The sequence below is a fragment of the Mirounga leonina genome, unplaced genomic scaffold, assembly GCF_011800145.1.
Source record: "Mirounga leonina isolate KUSES-001 unplaced genomic scaffold, KU_Mleo_1.0 Mir_125, whole genome shotgun sequence".
Lineage (NCBI taxonomy): Eukaryota > Metazoa > Chordata > Mammalia > Carnivora > Phocidae > Mirounga > Mirounga leonina.
Genome location: NW_023270305.1, coordinates 19,375,287 through 19,399,476, shown reverse-complemented (window position 1 = coordinate 19,399,476; position 24,190 = coordinate 19,375,287). Strand labels below are relative to the sequence as shown.

General features: G+C 40.8%; 1 protein-coding gene across 1 annotated transcript in view; it reads right to left on the bottom strand.

The window, feature by feature from the left end:
- Positions 1 to 24,190, bottom strand: part of LTBP1 (latent transforming growth factor beta binding protein 1) — a 392,439-nt gene that overhangs the window by 184,410 nt on the left and 183,839 nt on the right. Inside the window, exons 6-7 of the mRNA XM_035000535.1 lie at positions 6,624 to 6,848; positions 4,724 to 4,998 (exon numbers count right to left, since the gene is read on the bottom strand). Of these exons, the coding sequence (XP_034856426.1) occupies positions 4,724 to 4,998; positions 6,624 to 6,848 (500 nt within the window). The remainder of the gene's footprint in view (positions 1 to 4,723; positions 4,999 to 6,623; positions 6,849 to 24,190) is intronic.

Here is a 24,190-nt window from a genome sequence, read left to right as displayed (position 1 = left end):
ATGCCTGTACCCAGCCGATTCACACAGAAATAAATACTTTATATGGTCTGAAGAACAAGAAATTATTTTTAGGACTCAAAAGATGGAACATCACTTTCTGTAACAGCAACTAACAATAGGATGATTTCCTCCTCCCCACTTCACCTCCCGCCCTTGTATCTTGACACACTCTGTCAAAGTGAAAAACATTGTAAATTTCCAATCACATCATTCCTGCTCTTTTCTCTTCATAATACAAGCCAAAGAGATGTCCTCTGTTCTCATGATTTTATCACCACTAGATCTACTTGCTGCCTACTAAATCTTGTCCATTCATCCATTCTCATTCCATCTCTGAAACAACACTGGGTTTCCCAATTGATATGCAAGAATACACCATTCTTGATGTCAGTCAAGGATGGGGCTGCTTAAAACAAAGATGTAGTTACTCATCTTCACCTTACAATCCTCCCCCGGGGCCAGTTAATCAATGAGAGTGAGCATTTATCTGATTTCTGAAGCAAGGAATTTCAGAATGGTCCAACTCATCACCATCTTTTTCTTTGCCACAGCCCATAATCAAATCCTGATGCTTGATTCTTCACAAAAGCTCAGAGATTCATCTTTATTTTCAACTTCACTTCTTAGACTGGACCCTGGTCAATTCACAAATGGACCAAGGCCAACTTCTCTTCCCTGGCCCTCCTCATGTCTACCATTTCCACATCCACCCACCCCAGTCTTTCCTAAGTTGAAACTTCCAAAATTACTTTCTTAAAATTCATAAAATGTATCAAAGTTACAACTTTTAAGTTCAGCTTAAAATTCAATTACTCTCAAGTCGAGAAAATGATCACTTTTCTGTTTCTTTTCCTCAAGAAGTTTTCAAATACTCTTATTCAAAGAATAACACAGTGATCACTTGAATACTCACCTCTCAGAGTCAACAACAGTCAAAACTTTGCCATATTTCTGTGTAAAATGCATTTGAAAATAAATTATAGACATCATGGCATTTTACCCCTAAAACTTTCAACATTCATCTCTCAAGAATAAGGACACGGTCCTACATAACCCCAACATCATTATCATACCTAAATAATAGTAATTCCGAAGTATCATCTAATATCCAGTCCTATTTAGATTTCCCCAATTGTTCCCCAAATGCCCTTTAGAGCCAGGTGTTCCATGTGTGTGTTTTTCTAACCAGGATTTGATTAAGCTTCATATGTTACATTTGTTATTGTGTCTCTTTGTCTCTTTCTAGAAAAGTCACTCTGCCTTTTTTTTTTTCCCATGAGAAGATTTTTTGAAGAAACCAGGCAATAATATCCTACATTATGAATCTGATGGAGGAGGCAGGTGTGTGATATTTTTAGTTGGCTTCCTCATTCCCTATGAGCTGGAGAGATAAAGGTGTAAGGGCTTGATTAGATTCAGGTTAAACATTTTTGGCAAGAAGACTTCAAGGATGATGTGTAAACTCCACACTGTATCACGTTGGGAGGCACATCACGTCAGCTGCCGTACTTCTAATGATTCTGACTTTGCCTGCCTGGTTAAGGGGGCTTCATGAATATTATTACCTTGACACCAAGTAGTTTATATAGCACTATGCCTCAGGTGTAAGGGGCTTCACTTATCTGTGCCGACGCATGCCGGGGATCCCAAGCTATTTCACTTCTCTGGTCTTTCCTGACACTCCTTTCTCCATTTCTTGTATTGTTCTCTTCCCTTTGTTTAATTATTCTCCCCCTCTTCTGTGCAAGCTTGCTCTCCTAGCCAGTCATACATTTTCCTCCACCATCCAAGCAGTTCCTGAAATTCTACTGTACAAAGATTCCCTGAATTAAGTACATGATCACAGCTCATGTTGGGTTTTCAACCCCAAGTTTACCGTCTAATTACTAGAATATGCCATAGAAACAAGGGCAAATTATGCCAAATTTGTTCTCTATATGACTGTTTATGGCAGCACATAAACACAGGTGCTTAGTGATGACTCTAAGGCATTCAAAGTCCCAAGAGCCAAAATCTGCAGCTTAATAAGAGTGTTTCAAACTGAGCAAAGCAATGTGCTCTGAGTGAGCATTTATGCAGTTGTTTCTGCAATTCATTCAAAATCTACCTACATCTCCTAGAGTTTTGTTTATAAACTAACCACAGCAAAAAGTACACGTATTTTCCAACACCCTTGTAGGATACATCTTATATACTATTGACTATTTACCAGTAGCGCATATTTTTTTAAAAAAGATTCTATTTATTTATTTGAGAAAGAGAGCACAAGCAGGGGGAGGGATAAAGGAAGAGGGAGAGGCAGGCTCCCCGTTGAGCAAGAAGCCCTGACACCAGACTCAAACCCAGGACCCTGGGATCATGACCTGAGCCGAAGGCAGACGTTTAACCAACTGAGCCACCCAAGCACCCCAGTAGTGTGTATTTTTAAATACCTAGATCATCCTAATTACACAAATTAACTGGGCAATCACAGGCACCCAGCAACACTTCTCAGTAACAAGAAGACAAATATACACTGAGAATGTTTTCTGAAAACAGGTCTTATTTTGAAGCTGTGTATTAGTGACTACACATGCAAAATAAATTAAGAACTGAGATCACTGTCTGGATCATTCACACCAAAAGTCAGAAAAGTATCCAGATAAGGCAAAAGTATTCCACGGAGTTCGAATTATTTGGGTAACTCCAACTATCCAATTCATTTTGACTGTATTGTCCAGCTTAGGCTTAAAAGTAAATAGTTTGTTTTTACCCTTTCTAGTTAGTAGTCATCTCCCTACTATTATACAAAAATTCTAAGTTTGTTAATGCCTCATTTTCTTGCTTTTTAGGCTCTGTGTTCCAACTTGGAAATTAGGGAGAAAGATACTGGGCATGTAGTTTTAAAAGGACCTGCTTTTTCCTTTCTCATGACCAACCCAAGCTGGAATGACTAAACAATGCAAATGGCATCAAAATCATCCTCTCTCTCCAAAGCTAACCCAGGGCAACACTGTGAAGTATGAAGTTTATGTTCTGCCCACTGCCTCTATCAAAACCTGCCCTTAGCAGGGTGCCTGGGTGGCTCAGTCGGTTAAGTGTCTGCCTTCGGCTCAGGTCATGATCCCAGGGTCCTGGGTTAAGTCCCACATCTGGCGCCCTGCTCAGTGGACAGCCTGCTTCTCCCTCTCCCTCTGCTTGCCACTCTGCCTATTTGTGCTCTCTCTCTGTCAAATAAATAAAATCTTAAAAAAAATAAACCTGCCCTTAGCACAAGAATCCAGTCTTCACTTCTAAGCTAAATTTAAATTGATGATGTTTCTTCCCCAAAAAGCATTTGCTTAAGCCCAGTCTTCAACTGAGCAAAGAAAAGGTGCCCTTCAGTGGGCATATTTCAGGTATCTGCTGGCAGGTGATAAAGGTTGTGTTTGGGCAATCAAGCCTTCCTTGCTTTACTGAAATTACAGGACATAAGCAATCACCTACTTTATTTTTAAGTTTGACTATCTGGATAGATAAGTATCTTCTAAGCTAATATTTGCAGAGTTCTCTAACATTTGCAAAGCGGGGCTCACATTACCTTGTCTCATCTTGATAGACCTCCAAATTCTTATCTCTACCTTACAGATAAGGAAGCTGGTTTCCTAGCACAGTGCTGGGCCCATGGCTGTAGCCAAGACCCTTAACTCTATCTACATGGGTGCTCTTTTCTGTTTGGGTCTATAAACCAATTTTGTCTTACTGCCCTGGAAGAAAGATTATAACCCTACCATGGACTTGTCCAGTACCTAAAAAGTATTTTCTAGGTTTCTAAAGCAGTAATAATTGATTCTATTACCTACAAATACTTCCCACACACAAATTTTTTTTTAATATTGAGGTAACAACAGCTAAATAATAATACAGTTACCCCATCCTCTCATGGGGGATCCAAACCACATCAAATGACAAGAGGAGAACCATAGGACAAATCAACATCATTATCATGTGATCCCAAACAAGTAGCACAAAGTAATTGGGGTAGAGGAACCAATATATTTATATTGCCTTTCCTATGTACATTCAACAATGAGTTTTAAAGAAAATTCAGCCTTTCTCCCACATTATGATATAAATATAGGCCTAAAGTTACCTGTAAATTCAATATTAAAATGCATTTCAAACAACTCTTGCATTGCCATTCTAGTTATGAATTTTTTATCAGGAGAGAAAAGATGCCAAGTTATTAGTACAAAAAGGGGTCAAATTTCCTCTCTACCTACAACCTGCAAGCTACTGCAGAAAGGCAGAAAGGTTTTCAAACATCTTTGCAGAATACATCTCACCATACCACATCTCATGCCCGACACGTTTCAGGCACAAATTACCTTAAGTGAAAAAATATATAAGCAGGCAATCATGGACTTCCAGGAGCAATTATGAAAGGTCACTACTTAATATTATAGAATGAGGACAGCAAACTTTTTCTGTACAGGGCTTTGCAGACCACACTTTAGGATTTGGCTATCAAATGATCTCACTGACACTACATAATTTTATCATCAATAGCATGAAAGCAAGGATACACATACGTAAATGAATGGATGTGTCTGTGTTCCAGTAAAACTTTATTTACAAAAACAGGCCCGTGGGTCAGTTTGCCAACCCCTTCTGTAGAAGATCATCTTACCAAGTCTGGCTTTCCTACTAATATGAGACCATATCTAGAAGGTGTTCCGAACATGGGCTAGTCAGTGTTGCTTACCTGTGACCCAATGGTTTCCTGGAAGCACCGGCCAAGCTGCGTCTTAGCGGCCACGGGATAGACATGGGGGATGACTTGCTGGTGAGAGTATGTGGAATGTACTGTCTGGGTCTTCTGGACGGGAAGCCCTTGGTAAGAGATTTGGGATTGGCCTGGTTGAGCTTCCTTTGCCTTCTGGCCTGTTGGGCCATCGATTCTTGAAACCTGATGTATCTGGACTGAAGCCTCAGGAGGGTGCTTCACATGGATATTGACTATGTTGGGAGGAAATTTCACTAAAAGAGATCAGGAGAAAAACTTAGTAATGAATAATTAACATGCGAGTCAGCATGAGAGGAAATAGTAAGTACACACGTATGTATTTATAGGTGTATATACCACCCCGGGGATAAAATATACAGAGTGTATATGCATTTTTTTTTTTAAAGATTTTATTTATTTATTTGACAGAGACAGAGATAGTGAGAGCAGGAACACAAGCAGAGGGAGGGGGAGAGGGAGAAGCAGGCTTCCCCCCGAGGAGGGAGCCTGATGTGGGACTCGATCCCAGGACCCTGGGATCATGACCTGAGCCGAAGGCAGACGCTTAACGACTGAGCCACCCAGGCACCCAGAGTGTATATGCATTTTTGCTGCATAGCCATCAACTCTGGAGAATAAGAGGGTACTTCCAAAACACAAACTAGACCCGAATTTATGTATTTTAAGGGATAAAACTGGAAGTATCAAGAAAAATTAAAGCCTCTCCCAGTAACACATTCATGAGACAAAAATTTTTTCAGAGTCAGAAAACTATGAAATCCATGCAGCCTGTGGTCATAGGTGGGTACATTTTATCAAAGGATAGTAGAAAAGACTCAAGAGTTTGATTACTTTTGCATCTCTCAGAGTTTCCATTGCCAAACTTGGAAGATTCACCATTCTATATCAAGAGAGGAAGTAACAATTTCACCAAGCGTAATTCTCTTAGCCTGAACAGCAGAGTGTGGACGTACTCGTGTGCGTCTTGGGCCTCATCAAAGACCTATGTGTGATATTTTATATCTGTATTTACTTTCTGCCGCTTTCAAATACAATTTAATCTTCTGATGCTAACATTCAAGTTTTACAGAGTAAAGGCCAGTCACCCTTCTCTGACCCTTTTTCAAAATCTGGGCATGGAAGAGATGCCAAGTTTAAAAAGAATGAGTTAGTCATAGAATTTCTGAGCTCTGGGGCGCCTGGATGGCTCAGTTGTTAAGCGTCTGCCTTCGGCTCAGGTCATGATCCCGGGGTCCTGGGATCGAGCCCCGCATCGGGCTCCCTGCTCAGCGGGAAGCCTGCTTCTCCCTCTCCCACTCCCCTGCTTGGGTTCCCTCTGTCGCTGTGTCTGTCAAATAAATAAATAAAATCTTTAAAAAAAAAAAAAGAATTTCTGAGCTCCAAGTGACCTAGTTTACCTTCCTCTACAGATGAATAAACTGAAGCCCAGTGAGGTTAACTGATTGTTTATAACTAAAACCAAGCACTCTTCAACTACAAAATAAACTAGGTATTCGCCAGCGGGTAGTATATGATCCACTAGCTTATTCATCCTGTACGGGCCTGAACACAGCCTTGCTCATCTTTGTTTCCCTGCCAGAAATGTGCGTGTTACAGCTCTTGGTGCTCAGAGCCAGCAGAGAAGGATGGGCTCCTTTCTGGTTTGTTTCCTGGATTCCAAATCTCTATGGCCTAGAAAGTACTGCAGCCACAAAGGTGGGCCCGTCTTCTGTCCCTGCTGCCACTTCTTGGGCCACAGATCACATACTTCTTTCTGTTTCAATACCAGCCCTGCCGTGTGCAGATATTTGCTTCCGTATGGGTTTGGCAGGTTACCAGAAGTCCGACGAATGGGCAAAAAGAAAATAAATAAGCTTACCTTTGACTCCTTGTTGGCTAGTCATGGTCAGAGGCAAGGTATGTGTGGAGTGGACTACATGCGTTCCCAATGCCTTGCCTGACTGCTGGGAATGCTGATACAGCTTCGGCATGCTGGCACCATGGACTGGGATCTGACAAAGCTTCCCTGTGAAATTTGGAGGGCACTGGCATTTGTCCCTTGAACTGCACTGGCCGCCATTCATACATGGAAGATGGCAAATGACTAAAAGGGAACAGAGAAAATGTGGAGAGTTGGTTAGTTTCTCAAATGCTAAGTAACAACCAACCAATAAAACTCCCAAAACACACAGCCCATTAGAACCATCATATTCCTGCTGACTTTAGAAACAGTCAACAGGGCGCCTGGGTGGCTCAGTTGGTTAAGCGACTGCCTTCGGCTCAGGTCATGATCCTGGATTCCTGGGATCGAGTCCCGACGTGGGAGTCTGCTTCTCCTGACCCTCTGACCCTCTTCCCTCTCATGCTATCTCTCATTCTCTCTCACTCGAATAAATAAATAAAATCTTTAAAAAAAAAAAAAAGAAACAGTCAACAAAGAAGTCACTACATGAAGAAAACAATAGTCTCTATTATTATCTTCTTCTTCCCATCTTATGTCATTTAACTCTCCAATTGCTTATGGGTGTTCTCCCCAACAATGGAAAGAATTCAGGGAGAAGAATATATATATATATACGCACACATACATATATATATATAGTCACTCAGGATTACTATCTATATAATTGTTATATATTATATATAATTATATATATCATATATAGATTATATTATATAGATTATATAAGTAGTCTATAATTACTTTGCTTTTGTGTTTTATTATTTATTAACTATCTCCCAAGATTATAAAGTCCTTGGGAAAAAGAGGTATGTCTGGCTTAGTGATTTTTATATCCTTAGCATCTAGAATAATTTCTGGCACACAGGAGACATTAGTTATTTCCTCAAAAAATAAACAAAGAAACACATGAGAGCGCTAAAAGTATCTGTTGAGGGTTTTCTCTAAGACAGGGAACTAAGTGCTAACCAAAATCAGGGGGAACAGTCTGGGTCCTGCTGTATCGGAATGCGCAATCTCATTGGGATAACAAGACCACAGTGAAACCCGGAAGTAGCAGAGTGAGTAGTAGTACGGACTTGAACTGATTTAGAATAAAAAAAGATAAAAGGACGCATAGGGTAAAGAACTGCAAGGGGAGTTTTAAATTCTGTCTAAATTCAGCTTATAGCCAACTTCTTGATCTCTAACAAATTCTTCCTATCAGCCTTTTAACATGATCAGATTCCTACCAGCTTGAACATGTAAAAGCCCCTCAACTCCACTTCCTTCCAGCTTCTACCCTCTTTAAAATTTTCTCCTCCATGACCAACCTTTCAAAGAACTGTCCGTTCACTTGTCCACACACTACAATCTAGCTTGGACCCCGCCTCTCTTCTACAGGACACTACTCTTACCAAGGTGACTCAAAGGCTCCATGTTGCTAAACCCAATGGACAGATTTCATTCTTCCTTTGATTGCCATCACATCTCACTCACCTATTGTGCTCCTTCCTCTCTGCCCATTTCAACTTAATATTCTGCACAGACTCCATTTTCTATGCCTTTTAAGTATTGGTATTTTTTTTTTTTTTTAAGATTTATTTATTTATTTCACAGAGAGAGAGATAGCGAGAGAAGGAACACAAGCAGGGGGAGTGGGAGAGGGAGAAGCAGGCTTCCCGAGGAGCAGGGAGCCCGATGCAGGGCTCGATCCCAGGACCCTGGGACCATGACCTGAGCGGAAGGCAGACGCTTAACGACTGAGCCACCCAGGTGCCCCAATTTCTCTGTTTTTGGTCAGTCTCCAGTGTCTTCAGATTGTTGTTTTTTATCTTTTTGTCTAGAATATTAATTCAGTACCATCTTGGTTTTGAGAACAACAGATTTGCCAGGAATAGCAACTCCGTGAGGCAGAAAGAACAAAGAAAATGAATCTGGAGTTAGATATATTTGAGCGTTTTGTTTTTTTTTAAGATTTTATCCATTTTTTTTTTTTAAGATTTTATTTATTTGACAGAGAGAGAGACAGTGAGAGAAGGAACACAAGCAGGGGCAGTGGGAGAGGGAGAAGCAGGCTCCCCGAGGAGCAGGGAGCCCGATGTGGGGCTCGATCCCAGGACCCTGGGATCATGACCTGAGCCGAAGGCAGACGCTTAACGACTGAGCCACCCAGGCGCCCGCATGTGTGTCTGTTTCTTTCTTTCTTTTTTTTTTTAAAGATTTTATTTATTTATTTGACAGAGAGAGACAGTGAGAGAGGGAACACAAGCAGGGGGAGCAGGAGAGGGAGAAGCAGGCTCCTGGCTGAGCAGGGAGCCCGATGCAGGGCTCCCAGGACCCTGGGACCATGACCTGAGCCGAAGGCAGATGCTTAACGGCTGAGCAACCCAGGCGCCCCTAAGTATTGGCATGTTTTAAGGTTTGGTCTTAACCTCCTCATCTTTACTAATTCTATACACGCTTCCTCTATGGTTTTACCATGTCAGATGCTGGTGTCACCCAAATTTGTATTTCCTAACCATCTACTACAAATCTATCTACTATCCAAACCATCTACTACAATATATCCTCATGTAGAGATTCCACAGGCAACTCAAACTTGAAATATCCAAAATCAAATTCATCATCTCTCCCCAATACCTCCATTCACCAAGTGGTCCTTAACAGAAACCTCGCTGCTGCTCCCCCATTTCACCCATCCAAACATCCAGTCCTGGAGGTCCTCCCTTGTAAACATTCATCAAATATATCCATTTCCTTCCCATTGCAGGACCCCTGTTCCTTCTGAAGCCTTATCCTTTATGAATCTCATCTCAGCTATGAATTCAGCTACACTGAATTCCATTCATTTCCTCAGTATACAGGGTCCTCTTGTGCTTTATCCATCCTGTGTCCATGGCCTGAACACTCTTTCCATTTGGCCCCCTCACCTACCTGACTCCTCCTTATCTTTTAGACTCTACTTAATTGTCCCCTCTTCTAGAAGCATTCCCAGTTGCCCTTCATCTGGGCTCGGTGCCCCTCCTCTGTGCTCCACGGGTTCTCATTCACTGCTCATCCTGGCACCAAGCTTACTACTGCATGTATTGTCTGACTACTTTTCTGCAATGCCTCATTCAGCTAGAGTCCTGTGAGGCCAGGGACCTCATCTTGATATGTTCTACTTCTAGCATGTAGTTCAGCTTTTAGAGGAAAGCTAGAGATGGATGAAACACTGAATGAAGCAATGAAACAAAAATGAAAGGAGAGGAGTCAAAGCGGACTCCATGGTTGAATCAAACACTTCATAACTCCCAGTTCACTTCTCAATTCAATTTCTAAATCACTTGGCTACAGTGGATGCGCTCAGTGTGTAATGGGCAAGGGGAGCCAGGCCGAGATCTAAATCAATTAAATTTACCACCTGAGTAAGGCCCTCTTCACTTGGCGTGGTTCCATGTGCTTGAATTTCAGTGACCACAGTCTGGTCACATAACACCATTACCCCCAACAGCATGGTTCCAACTTCAGTTGTCACAGTATATTAATGCTGAATTACATAAAGCACAAACTTCACCGCTAGCTTTTTGGTCCAGAAACCCCTGCATGAATAACAGATGCGTATCATGATCACTAATCGATCGTGTCACTTCCACGACTGTCGGCAACTGGTCCCTGCACATCCGTCATTCAATTCATGCACAGATAGACAGCAAACAGGTAGTCGTGTTGCCCTCTCATCTCATGGGAATAAACTCATAGGACATTTTACAAAAGCGCATAATCAAAAGAGGGTGTGCGGTCAACACAAAATGAAAGTGTAACAAAGAAATAAGTGGTAACAGTGGTAGTGAAATTGGAAAGTGATTGTAAGGAAGAAGATGAAGATGTCCCAGAGGAAGGAAGGAACACTCGGTTCACAGATGTGAAAGCCCCAAGGATAACATGTTGGAAGCAGATCCAAACTCGGGAAGGGACAGGACAATTCAATGCAGCAGAGAAAAGACAGTCCACATCGTACGTGACAAAATGAGGAGAAAGCAAACGTGTCCAAACTACTCTTGGTAAGTTCTCAAAGAAATAAAACAGGTTAATTCTCGGTGTTCCTAACATTTTAAATTACAGGGCATTAAACTAATATTAGCTTCACTTTTTTTTTTTTGCATTGCCCTATACATTTATAACCTACAGTAAGAAAACTTTAATGTTTTGACAAAAAATTTTAAAGGTCATAAAACTGGTCATTTTCCCATTGATTATTAAGGTCATTTTGCTCAGTTTCAGTTTGCAGATCATTTATTTGGTCCTCCAGTACTGTGTAGACTGCCTATAATCAGTACTAAAATAAGTTCATATATGTAACCATCTTTTCTCTTCACAGAAATGTTAGCCAATTCACTTTTGTGAGACGTTTCTAATATCAACAGATTTTGAATCTAACATGAACTTAATCAGTTTTATTTATATCTACCTTTAAACCCTGAGGCAGCTTTCCTAAAGTGTTTCAAGGATGCACCAGTATAAGCAGATACAGCAATATCCCGCCACGCAGCTCTAGTAATCTTGTGTCTCTCTCTGTTCATAAAGGAAACAGTTTCTGCTTGACTTATTCGAACCAATAAGTTGGCATTATTTATAACTATTTATGACTGAGAGGTAAAATATCTATTCCCTGGTTCCAGCATTTTCTAAAATCTAAATTACAGTATCAAGTTCTTTGCCTCAACTCAATAACTACAGGTTGAGTCCTTGGTGGCAGGCACTTTTTTTATAGCTCAATAATCTTTTATATCAAAGAAAACAAATTTAAAAGTCAACCTACAAACTTAAGGTTTTAACTATGAATGGCTTCTTTCTGTTTCCCAAGTTCACACTGTTCTCAAAACAATCATCTAGTGATATATGGTCCGTGCTGCCAGGGTTCTATAAAACCTTCTCAACACATGAAGAGGAAAAAGAATAAGTTATCTTTAAGGCTGACTTGAGAAGCCTGCAGTATGCCGGCCGTAAGTCTAGCCATGGACATGTAGGAGGTGTAACGTAGAATGCTGGCTGAGAAATTCCATCTCCTTGGCAGCCTGACATGTTGCCCACCACCACCCTAATTCACTAATTCACTCTATTGCATCACGTGGTCACGTGGGACCTACTGCAAATAACGAGAGGTAGATGGGTCCTCGGCCTGTTACTCCAGAAAGTGTAATTTCGTGACAACCGCTCCCTATATCTCATGGTACTACTATTCGAGGTCAAAATGAGCAGAAGGATCCATGTTGGAAGAACAGTAAGTTGGAGGTTTTAAGTATGTCAAGTGTCTCAGTGCGTTCTGCCATCCACTCTGGTCTAGAAAACAACCTGCAGGACTCGAGAAATCGGGCTGATTCAACAGTCACATTTTACGTCACAAGCTGCAAGTTAAATGAATAGATATCAACTATTTGTAATGCAAATACGAGCAAACTGAATTTTCTCAAGATTCATACTATAAAAAGCCATATTTTTTCTTTCCTGTTATCTCAGTTGACTATAAAAATGCTTCAGCTGCTTGTCCCCAAAAGGCGCCCTCGGAATGTACTCGACTTCCCTGCAGCAACATCCTGGCCCCTCCACCCACCTCCTCGATTTTCGTGCCAGCAGACAGACCGTTTCAAGTTATTGTGGCTAAGGCAGAACAGGGAAAACAAACCTCCATTTGAAGAAAAACCTACATCTGTCATTTCACAGAACAGACACACACATGATTTTGATTTGAAGAGCTACTTAAAGTTTCCCACTTGTCTCTGATTAGAAGAATAATGTTCCCTGAAAGGGTTGCAGCATTTTTGTTGATATCCCTGGGAGTATGAAAAAAAAAAAAAAAAAGCAATAATATTTTTAGAAAGTCGAAGTTATCACTTTATTTCTTCCCCTAAACATCCCTACACCATCCCCTCTTTTCAAGGGTACCCTTAAAGTCTATTCAGCCTGACAGTGGGTTAATACTGTAGCTGTTTAAAGCTTCTGGGTAACAAACATTAGATAATAATTAGATGCTACAAAACACTGCTCACTTTAAGAACCTATCCCACTGTTATAAAAACAAAAACAAAAACAAACCTTGACTGCTTGCCTTTTAATTCAGTATGCATCACCAGAAAACAAAAACAAAACCTGGGAGCTGAAAGCAAAGGTGGAGGTCACATTCTTCTGAAGCAGGAACAGGGGAGCGGAAGGGGCCTAGCCCTACACAGGAGCCAAGGCAGAAAGCATGGAGATTAGCAGGCATTTACTATAATCTAGGTTTGGGGTTTATTTATGGAATGTAGAGATTTACAATTGTTCTGCTCTAAAATTGTCTATAGCCAATTCTTGGTTATCTGTCTGCTAACATACACGGACTCACAGGCTCTACCAAGAAAACATGAGATACAGGGGTCCAGAACAACCTGTCCGAGAAGGCAGCATGTAAACTAAACCTAAAAGGAGAAGAATCCAGTGATGTCACGATTTGGCAGAAGAACATCTGCAAAAGAAGAAATAACAGGAGCCAAGATCCTGAGGGGAGACAGGGCTTAGAAAGGCCCAGAAGCTCCGAGGAGACTGATGTGGCAGGAGTGCGGGAGACAAGGACAAAGTGAGAGCATCTGGGTTGGAGAGAGAACAACATGGACCAGATTCCCATTTCTTCCCAAGAGGATATAGGGCAACCAGTAAAGGTAGATACAAAGCAACAGAATAAGTAGAAATAAAAACTTAAAATTCAGGATCAGGATGGACAGCCATCACAAGAGTCAGAACCAGGGAAAAAGAAAGAGGACAGAGAAGCAAGGATAAATAGGCTCCTTTATTATGTACACATGAAATATGCACTATAAATCTGCTTTGAGTTCCTGGACCTCATTTTACATATTTGAGTAACTATTTAGCCAGATTCAAGTTAAATTCCAGAAGGTTTAATTTAAAACTCATTAAATATAGAATCATTCCATTGGGAAGAGGATTTTTTTTTTAATGTGTAAGAGAAGAGATTCATGTTCTTGATAATACATGCAAAAGGAAAAAAAAAAAAAAAGAGTCCAAAGGAATGTTGCAGCAAAGGGAAAAAAACCTTCATAGGAGTTAAAAATGCACCCACCACTCTCTCCCTGCCCGAGGGAATCTCTTTGTTTTACCTGCTCTGGTAATTAGGAAGACCACGTCATCCCATCCCCACTTATCAAATCCTGAAGTTTCTTACTGGGCTCGAGTTAAAGGGATTGCAGATTTCAACAAATGCAAAATATCAACCTTAATACAAACAAGAATTCCAAGAATGTCACTAGTTTTTAATGCTGTGTGCATTAGCAAATGCTTCAATACCATGTTCTGTTTACAATCCAGGAGATACGAAGCTCTGCCACACACATGCACATTAGAGCTTCCAAATTGGGATGAGGCCATTCATCATCTCAGCTTTGTTTATGGCTTTCTGTTCTTCAGCCTCAACCTCACCATAGCACTCAGCTATCTAACTTGATCTAGTTCAATCCTCTGCATGACCGAAGGAGCTCCATTTATCGATGCTATCACAAAATTCTACTTCCTACCCTTCAGCCACAGAAGCTGTCAGGGCAGCTATCTCTTAAAATTCCTGAACACCAGGGCTCTTTTATCCTTAGAAAAAAAAAAAACATAGCAGCATTTGCAGGCTGCAGAGTCAACTCAAGAATCCCAGGCACCTTGGGATAGGGGTATCCTTCAGAAACAATCTTTGAAAACTGAAGCAGATGTTTTCACTTTGTGGGTTACAGTGTCCCCATCTGCTAAAAGGGGTGGCTCCATAATACAATCTATGGGTTCTTTTCCATCCCTGAAATTCTGGTTCTCAAAAGTTTAACCAAGTTAGTCAATACAGTGAAATCCAGAATGCTCCATCTCATCTAATGGGAATGGTGGGATTTAAATTTGAAAATGGGGAAGAATGAATATCCAGACCCTTGCAATCTGTGTAGAAGTGACTGGGGTTACTCTGTTAACTGGTGTGCTTTATTGAATTATATGTATAATGTATAATCAGACACTGATTCAAACTTAAGTTTCCGTCTTACTGACAAAGCAGTTAATAAAACGCTCAGGGAGTTAGGAAAAGTGGACTTCATTTGGGGGAATCATATAAGCCTACCACACTGGGGAGATGGTAATGCTGCACCTAATGGGCAGTAAAACAGGTGTCATCAAATGATGACAGGCTTCGTCTTCAGAGACCCTATCTTCTACAAGGCTATTACTGCAAAACTCTGTACAGACCCAATACCATTTAGGTGACTGCAGCCTGGCATGGTCTTTGATATCACTGCAAAAATGCTTTCTCAAAAACCAAGTAATACCACTTATGCCTCGTACCAAGGAATACCACTTAAGCTACATACAATAGTATTACAAATAAAGGTTAAAAACCTCTTAGTATTTATTGTAATTTGCAAGCTCTGTGAGGTCTCCAGAGACCAAGTTCAGACTCCCACTAAGTTCAGTTAATACCTGCTTGTTATTTGTTTATTCCTGAGCCGCGAGAAAGGACTTACATGTGAATTTAGAATTTTAAAATATTTGCAGTCAAAACCTCGACAATACGTACCTGACTTGAGAACACAAAACCGCACTCAAACCTTCTGACATTACAGCCAGTCTAAATTCTGGAAGCTCTTTAACGCCTGGTGCAAATATGGCCTCCAAACCAAGGAATGTTCCTCCAAAAGAATCCTGGAGCCATTTGCAAATCGGGGCCGGCACCTAACAACTTGCATCATTTATCAATCTGCCTTGTGTTGCAATTTATTTTCTGCTCCCTTCTGCTCAATTTTGAATATGGTAAGAAAGAGGCCATGGTGTTCTCATCTTTGTATCCCCTGTATTTGATGGCACAGTATTTTACAGGTAAGAACTCAACAAAAAATTCACATCAACCGCCTAAAAATTCCAAATGGAAGAGAAGCCAGCAAATACCTACACCTCCTTTACTCATTTTTTTTTTTTTCCTGACACATGGTAACTTTAGCATATACTGGAGAAGTTTTCTAACTACTAACTTTCTAACTACGTTCCAGAAAGTGCTAGGGCTCCACAGAGGTGCTAGAAAGTATCTACCAAATAATCTAATTCAACCACCTTATTCTACAGATAGTGAGCTACAGACATTGCGTGTGCTTAGGGCCACATGGCTGTGTAGTCACAGAAATGGGACCAGAACACAGACATCTCAAACCCTGGTCCAGTGTTCTTGCCCACACAGCCCTTAGGATGGAAGGACCAAAAGGTGTCCATCAAATCTCACCACAGAGTCTTGTCTCAAGCCCTCTTAAATTCTTCTTCCAGGGACACATTTTTCATAACTGGTCATAATAATGTTTGCTAACAGAGCCCTAATTCAGATGAGAGGATTTAGCTCATTGCAGATCAGGGTAGACTCATGAACTTTTCAAGGGATCTACATACATAAGCTGAATCACACCAGGGCTTCTTGTTCCTCTAACAGCAAGACACATGGGTTTTCTGGGCTATAGACATCAGAGGAAGAGTAGAGGTCCAGATTCAAGAACAATGAGATGAAAAAGGAAATGAACAGCATTTGTTGGATGGCATAGATTGGACCACTTCCATCACTGAGAACATTCTACTGCACACTTGTCTATCACTTGTCCCCTTGAATTCCAGTGAGGAGAGAAGTGAAGGCTAGAAGCTCAAAAAGTGATGTTTGCTCATTCAATGAAGATTTATTGTAGATCTACCACATCCATGTCCTACTCCAAGCCCTTGGCAAATATCAGTCAACAAAACAGACAAAATTCCCTGCCCTCCTAGCATGGAGCTTCTGTCATTTATAGTCCCTGTGAGAATCTGGGCAGAAGGAGAATTGCTTTAGGGCCCAGGAGTCAATCAGCAGGACACGGCTGGAGAAAGCTATTCTCCCAGTTCTGCAGGCTACTACCACCAATAGGACCTTTTCAAACAGTGTGAAGAGGCATCAGGCAAGGCAGAGAGCTGGGAGTTCTGGGGAGGGGCTTTCCCATCTGCAGTGGCCCTGGAAGGATCTAGACAGGAAGACCTGGGCAGATGCCATGTGGTGACTGCAGGTCATCAGCACTAGGAGAGGAACAGGGCACCCTTGGCGATCCTCAGATACACTTGCAGGAGGGGTAGGGGCAGAAGGGATAAAAGTTCTGTGTAGGAAGGTAAGGGTTTTGGACTAGCATATTCTGGGTTTTTCATCATCACTCTATTCTATACCTACGAGCTGGTGAAGCCTACAGGGACATCTAGGTTACAGTTATGACACTATAGTTCACATCTGCATTCTTCTGTTACTACATAGCCATACTGTTTCATGTTACATATTGCTATAGAGCCTTAACACTTTTAGGAGCTACATAACATTCTATTATGTTGACAGATGATAAATTACATAGTTACTCTTCTGTTTAGATTGCCTTTCTTTTTAACTATCACAGATGAAGTTGCAAGGAGTGTTGTCAAGTATATAGTTTTATCCTTCTTAGTAATTATTTGCTCATGCATTAAACTAATATTTATTGTTTAGTATGCACCAGGCAATGTGCTAGGTGATACAGTCAACAAGTAAGACACGGATGAGCCAATTATACCTGCCTCATCATGAGGAGGACAGACAAGCATAGGCATTAAGATCAAGGGCCTGGAATGAGACCTCCAGAGGATACAAATCCCAGTTTCATTACTGGTGGTGTTAGGACCTTGGGCAATTTACTGAACAATTCTCTGTCCCCCATTTCTTCACCTACAAAATGGCAATAAAACCATACCTGGCTTAGCTGGGTTGTTTGACTTGAATGAGGTCATATATTCAAAGCACTCAGAACTTAGCACACAGTAAGTACTCAGCGAATGTGAGCCTCAGCAAATCAGCATCAACTTCATGAACAGGGTGCAATGGAATCATACAAAAGGGGAAACCAAACTAGCATTCTGACAAGAAAGGAACAGGCATATCCTTATAACTAGTCCGCTCAGACGCTAAACTGTATCGTGTATTATTTCATTCACTGCTCTGTTTGTAGAATCTATTGAGGAGTTGTTGAATTGCTGAGTATATCAATAAATGAATCATCCAGAAAGAGCACATGAGTCACACCAACAGCATCTATCATTACCATATCAAATTCACATCTATCTTGTCAAAATTGGATCTTATTTTTAAATATTTCTACTAGTTTAATAGTTTCAAAATATTAACTTCAGAGCTTTAACATTTCACCTGCGATCAGATTATACTATCACAACACTAATCTTGCACACCTTTACTTAGTAAGGATTTTTGACATTTCCCCTACATATTTGTTCACTGTTTTTATTTCCTCTTGTTTGACATATTTATGTTTATGTATTTTATGTATCCCTTAAAGTCTTAATGATTTTAATTACTTTCATGATATTTCATGGACAATAGATTTCAAGATCTTGTTTGTCCTTTGATGAAATAATCTTTGTAAACATATTTCCTGTTCCATTTCGTTTAGTTTGTTTTGGATACACACATTTTAATGTTTTCATATAATTAACTTTGTAAGCTCTTTTCTCCCGGTTTCATTACTTTAAAACCTACTATACCTCCAAGTATCTGATAAATAACCTATTTCATGCTAGCTTTCTAGATTATTTTCATCTCTTTTGCTAAATTGTGTAACTCATCCCATCTGGAATTTTCACCCAGGGGATAAATATGGATTATAACTAATTTTGCTTCAAACTGCAATCTAATTATCTTAATATTTATTACATAAAACTTGCTTTCCCACTTTTTAAAGATAAGCAGGTATTTTGAAAAGAAGGTTTCAAAATCGGGAAAACATAACGTGGTGGGAAATAAAAAAGAAAAGCAATGTGGCAGTTTCGGGCGGAGCTGGGGCTGGGAGCTCGGGGAAGAATGCAGGATAAACAGGAGTCGAGGCGTAGGACGAACACAAGAGAGTAGAAACATTCCCTGTGAGACATGAAAGAAGAAACATACTGGGTCATAAAATGAAATGGGGTCTGTAAAATCCAGGCAGATGCCAAAAGGGATAAATTCTGGGTAGACAATGTTTGGGACACTACTATAAACACCAGTCCACATGGGCCGTCTACAGCTTCCTTTTATCCCCACCCTCCATGGATCACTGGTCTCCCACGGCTCCCACCTAACTGCCCCACTCACAGGGAGGAGATACCACCGCAAGGCCGATTTCTCTATCCTCGCCTTGTTCCTTTTAAGGGGCAGGGAACTCTTCAGCCTTCTCTTCCCGACTTCTCTTCCCGACTCTTCCCAGCCTGCTCTTGTGAGTAGTGAGCAGTCCCCAATGAGCAGCAAGGCAGGTAACGTTGAGCGGCATCACCAAGAGTCAAAACCACCACAATGAAGAAATTATCCATTCCCAAGAGAATGGATAGATCTCCAATCTATCTAGATACCTGAACGGAAAACCCTCAGGTGGGACAACAGGCTCCCAATGCCTGGTTTACATAGGAAAGAGCCCAAACAGATTGTGGACTACAAGCCTCCGTGTAACACAAAAATGTCCAAGGAAAACCAGTTTAGAGGCTGGTGGGTAAGCTATCCCCCACACTGATGGTTTCAAAGTCTTACACATAGGTCACAGGATGTACAGACAGGTGTAGACAGAAACTGCCCACACTCACAGTCAAAATGGGCTGAATAACCACCTGACCATTGCTGCCATGATTGCATACCAGTTGCTCCTTCAGTTAGTACGAAAACAACTGTCTTTTCACTTCTTTGCCTCTTAGACTTACAGGCCTTACTTGAAGGTACTGAAGTTATAGACAGAAGAATGGGTTTTTACAAATACTAAATACTAAAAATTCCTTTCTTTTAAAAAAAAAAAAGATTTATTTATTTGAAAGAGAGAGACGGTGGGGTGGAGGTAGGGAGACCTACCCCACAAGTACGGGGAGGGGCAGAGGGAGAAAATCTTCAAGCAGACTCCTCCCCACCCCCCGGCCAAATGCAGAGCTGGACGCGGGGCTCGATCTCACGACCTGTGAGATCCTGACCTGAGCCGAAACCAAGAGTTAGATGCTTAACCGATTGAGCCACCCAGGCACCCCAATACTAAAAATTTCTAAGACTGCATCCCAAGTTTCAACCTCTTAGATTAAAAAAATTTTTTAATCCAGATTTCTTATTTCACACAGCATCCCATTTTTCGTTATGTACCTGTGTGCAGAGAAGGATGAAAATGTGTAATAGGAACTAGAATGTGATCTATGGACATTACCATTAACGTGGATGGTAGAAAAGAAGTTCTCAAGTAGCTTCTCCTGGATCATTCCTTCTGAGATACAGACTCCTCTGAGCTAAAAGCTGAACACATCAATATCCTGCCTATCTATTCCAGAGATGCTGTGTTTCCCCTGCAGAAGACATCAAAACCCAGTCATGGCAGAAGGGCTCTTCTTGATCTAGCTCTTGCTACCTGTCTAGCCTGCTTTCCCACTGTTGCCGTCATGGTCTCTTCAGTTCCATTTATACCCAACCCTTGGTCGGTTCTAAGTGTGCCATGCTCCGTCTCACATATGTGGTTCCATACAGTCTCTTTCCTCTCTCCTTCCCAACTTACCATCCCAACCCTGCTGCCTCAACCCAAGACGCTAACGAAGTTTTACCTCATCACTAAGGCCTTCCCTAACAATGTGAGAGAAGAGCTGATAGACCCCACTCCCTGCCACATAGTCAGAGCAACGCACATATGTGTGCGGCAGCTTGGCACAGAGAGCAATGAACTGGAACTTTCTGGGTGTCTGTCTGACTTCCTCAACAGGCCATGAGCTCCTGGAGGGAAGAAATCTTGTTCAGGACCTTGCCTCTTTCAGTGGCCCATCCTTAGAGTTTAGCAAAATGCTAGTCACATGGTCGGTACCTGATATTTTTTGAATGAATAAATGAGCAAATGGAACTTTTTACAGAACATTTTTTTTTAAAGATTTTATTTATTCATGAGAGACAGAGAGAGAGAGAGACAGAGGCAGAGGGAGAAGCAGGCTCCCCGTGGAGCAGGGAGCCCGATGCGGGACTCGATCCCAGGACCCTGGGATCATGACCTGAGTCGAAGGCAGACGCTTAACCGACTGAGCCACCCAGGCGTCCCTACAGAACATTTTTTGATTGTGAAGCCAACTGGATGCCAAATTCTAGATTTTCTCTATAGTTTGCTTTCCAGTTTCTTACCCTTGTCTTACCTGACCCTAAATGGACCATTAGTATTATACTAGTCATTTGCTTTTACTGCCTTCCAAATCATTTCACTTAATTTTCATTTAAAAAACTCATTTTTTGACTGGTTTACATAATATTTCATTCAATGATGTAATTTCTGGTCAGAAACAAAAGAACTGACCCTCTGTAGCCATTCAGCTAAGACCTGGGAGGTATATGATATACATGGGGTGAACTATCAGGCAGGAAGATTTAGTATGTTGTGGGTATCAGTCAGTATATTCTAAAAAAGGAGTGGAGGGAGGTGGTTAATTTGAAAAGTTAGTTAGATAGAGGTAGTTTTAGAGGGCTTCTACCACAGATTGTTTAAAATCATACAGCAGAACTTTCCAGAGTCAAATGCTAAAGCTATTCAAAGCCACGTGATTCATTACTGACTGATGAGATGAGCCAAGATGTCTCCTTCCATTTAACTTAAATAACTTGATATGTCAAGTTCAGGTTATTAAAATATGTCTATTCATTCCTCAGGGCTCCATATATACTTCCTGGATCTGGAACATTCCATTAAATCAAGACAATATGTATCAAAACTGACTTCCTGAAGATAATTCTTTCTAATCCCCAGTATTGGCCCATGGGTATGTTTCTAATGAACTCTCTCGAGATGTAGCTCAGCCTCAGACTAAGTTAACTTTTGAAACATCTTAGTGTACACGCTAATACTCAGTTACCACAATAAAACAATTGGAGGCCTAGATTTTGTACAGGATAAGAATCAGAGACATGGAAGAGAAGTAAATTAAAACTACCATCATTAATCAGGACTAGAAAAATTTCCAAATCCTTCTGGCAACTTTCCTAAATAAACCAGTATCATCAGGGAAACTACTTGGGTATACGAAGAAGAATTTCAGAAACTTTTCCCTAATATTCCTCCTGTTTCTCCTTTCCTTTTATGGCCTGTCAGACACTGAACTTAAGGCAACTATATAAGGATGTTTTAATTCAGAATTAAAATGCACCACACAATGATTTTTACTGATATAAAATGAAATACTATAATTCTTATCAACTAAAAAATTTACCAAAGTGATTTCAACATGAAGTTGTATAGTATATAACAGATCTGATCCAAACAATAAGAAAAGGCCCACATTATTTTTAGATGTGTATCTACTTTTAGAGTTATTCTGTTCTGGTAGAGGTAATTTCCACAACTGACCTGGTAACTTAAAAAACCTAATGGGGAAAGAGGGAAGCATTTCACACCTTTTATACCTATTAGTAGGTTTAACACCATTGGAGCTTGAAACCTATCGAATGCCAAAGATGTATTTTCACAAACAAGCTATTTGGAGCAAAACGTTTTCACCTTTAAAATTCTACTAATTCTCAGGGCACCTGAGTGGCTCAGTCGGTTAAGTGTCTGCCTTTGGCTCAGGTCATGATCCCGGGGTCCTGGGATTGAGTCCCACATCGGGCTCCCTGCTCGGCGGGGAGCCTGCTTCTCCCTCTCCCACTCCCCCTGCTTGTGTTCCCTCTCTCGCTGTCTCTCTCTGTCAAATAAATAAATAGATAATCTTTAAATAAATAAATAAATACATAAATACATAAATAAATAAATAAAATTCTACTAATTCTCTACCTGGAACTGATGTATTTAAGCAACTTCACCACATGACTTAAGCACTTCCCACAGGATTCACTGTTTCTGGCCCCTAACTTTTATCAGGAAATAGATCCAGATGATGATGATGAAGGTAATAATAATAATACTTCCTAGATGTAATAAAATCACCTTCACTATAGAGATTTTTTTTTCTGTACAAGTTGAAAGTCTCATATATCAGAAGATCTCTCTTTTGGGAGCCAAGAGACCCAAGTTCCAGTCCTAGCTCTGTATGACACAGCTCAATGCCCTTCGGCAATTCAATCTGGCTCTCTGGAACTTGGTTCTCTATAGTTAGTAAAACAACAGATCTAACTGAAATATACATTTCCTTCTTGGTGCTAAACTTTTATACATGCTATAATGTACAAAATGTTAAAGACTATTGCTTCTGAGCCACAAAAACTGGAGCCACATTCTTCTCTGTCCCATAACCTGCACATTGTGACCAAGTCCTACAGCCCCTCTCTCATCTTCAGTAACTTTCCTGTTTATTTTTTTCCTCTGCATTCCCTGATGCCTTTGTCCAAGTTCAGGCTACTGTATCTTGCGTGGACTATGGCAAAGCCTTCTTGATTTTTCTTACCTCTCTCCGTACCATGTCCAGAATGTACTTCCTGACATATATACTCAGCTCATTACCCTACATGGTTTTTCTGTGGCTCTCTATCGCCTAAAAGAAAAACAAACAAACAAACAAAAAAAACCCCCACAAAAAACATGTTTCCTCAATGGAATTCAGGTAAAAGTCCCAGGGGGTAACTTACCTCACAAACTGTTGGTTTGTGGTAAGAATTAACGGCTCTACTCATGGTAACAGTGCATTAAATATTAAGTGCTGCGGTCTTATCTCACCAGATCCTATTTTGGGCATTTTTGACCACAAAATCAATTTACGTGTGACTTCCAGGAATATACCACTCTCTCTTTTTCACTCATGCCAATGCACATGGCTAGACTCTGGAAGAATTCACACCTTTCCTTCTTCTTCAGTTCTTGGGCCCACCACCATTCCATGTCCTCTTTCCCTGAAGCCTCCCTTGATTGCCCCCTGCAGACCTAGGAGCTCCTGCCTGTGCACCTAGGATGCCTAAGTAGATGCCCCAGAAATGCCAGTGGTTTGATTGAACCTCATTGGAGCTAGCTTGCCAGCCCTCAGACAGAAGGCCAGAACACCCAAAGTTAAACTCTGTCTGGGTTTATGCAGGGACCAATTAAGAATTTTTCCCAGTACAGCCTTTTCTGTTTCTTTTTATTCCAAATGACATCAAAATAAGTAGAGTAGTAATGCTTGAAGTGAAGGGATCGTTTCCGCCAGCATTACATGATATTTTAGACTCCTCCAACGCTTTTTCCACCACTTAGATAGCAGCAATCCTGGAAAAATTGAACATTTCTTCTACCTTGGTCACAAGCCTCAGAGTGTGTTAGAACTTTTAATATTATATCCAGAATATTTTTAAACCGTATTTTGTATTCTCTCCATAATTTTTTACATACTGCAATATTTCCAATGTTAAGCGATGATTCAAAGTCTCTTAAAGCTTCCTACTTCCTAGGTCTAAAAGGAACACTCCCTCACTCTCTTTCCCAGAGCCCTTGGCCTTTTGCTTCCCAGACACATCTGTGCCACGTCTATGAATCAGGAGT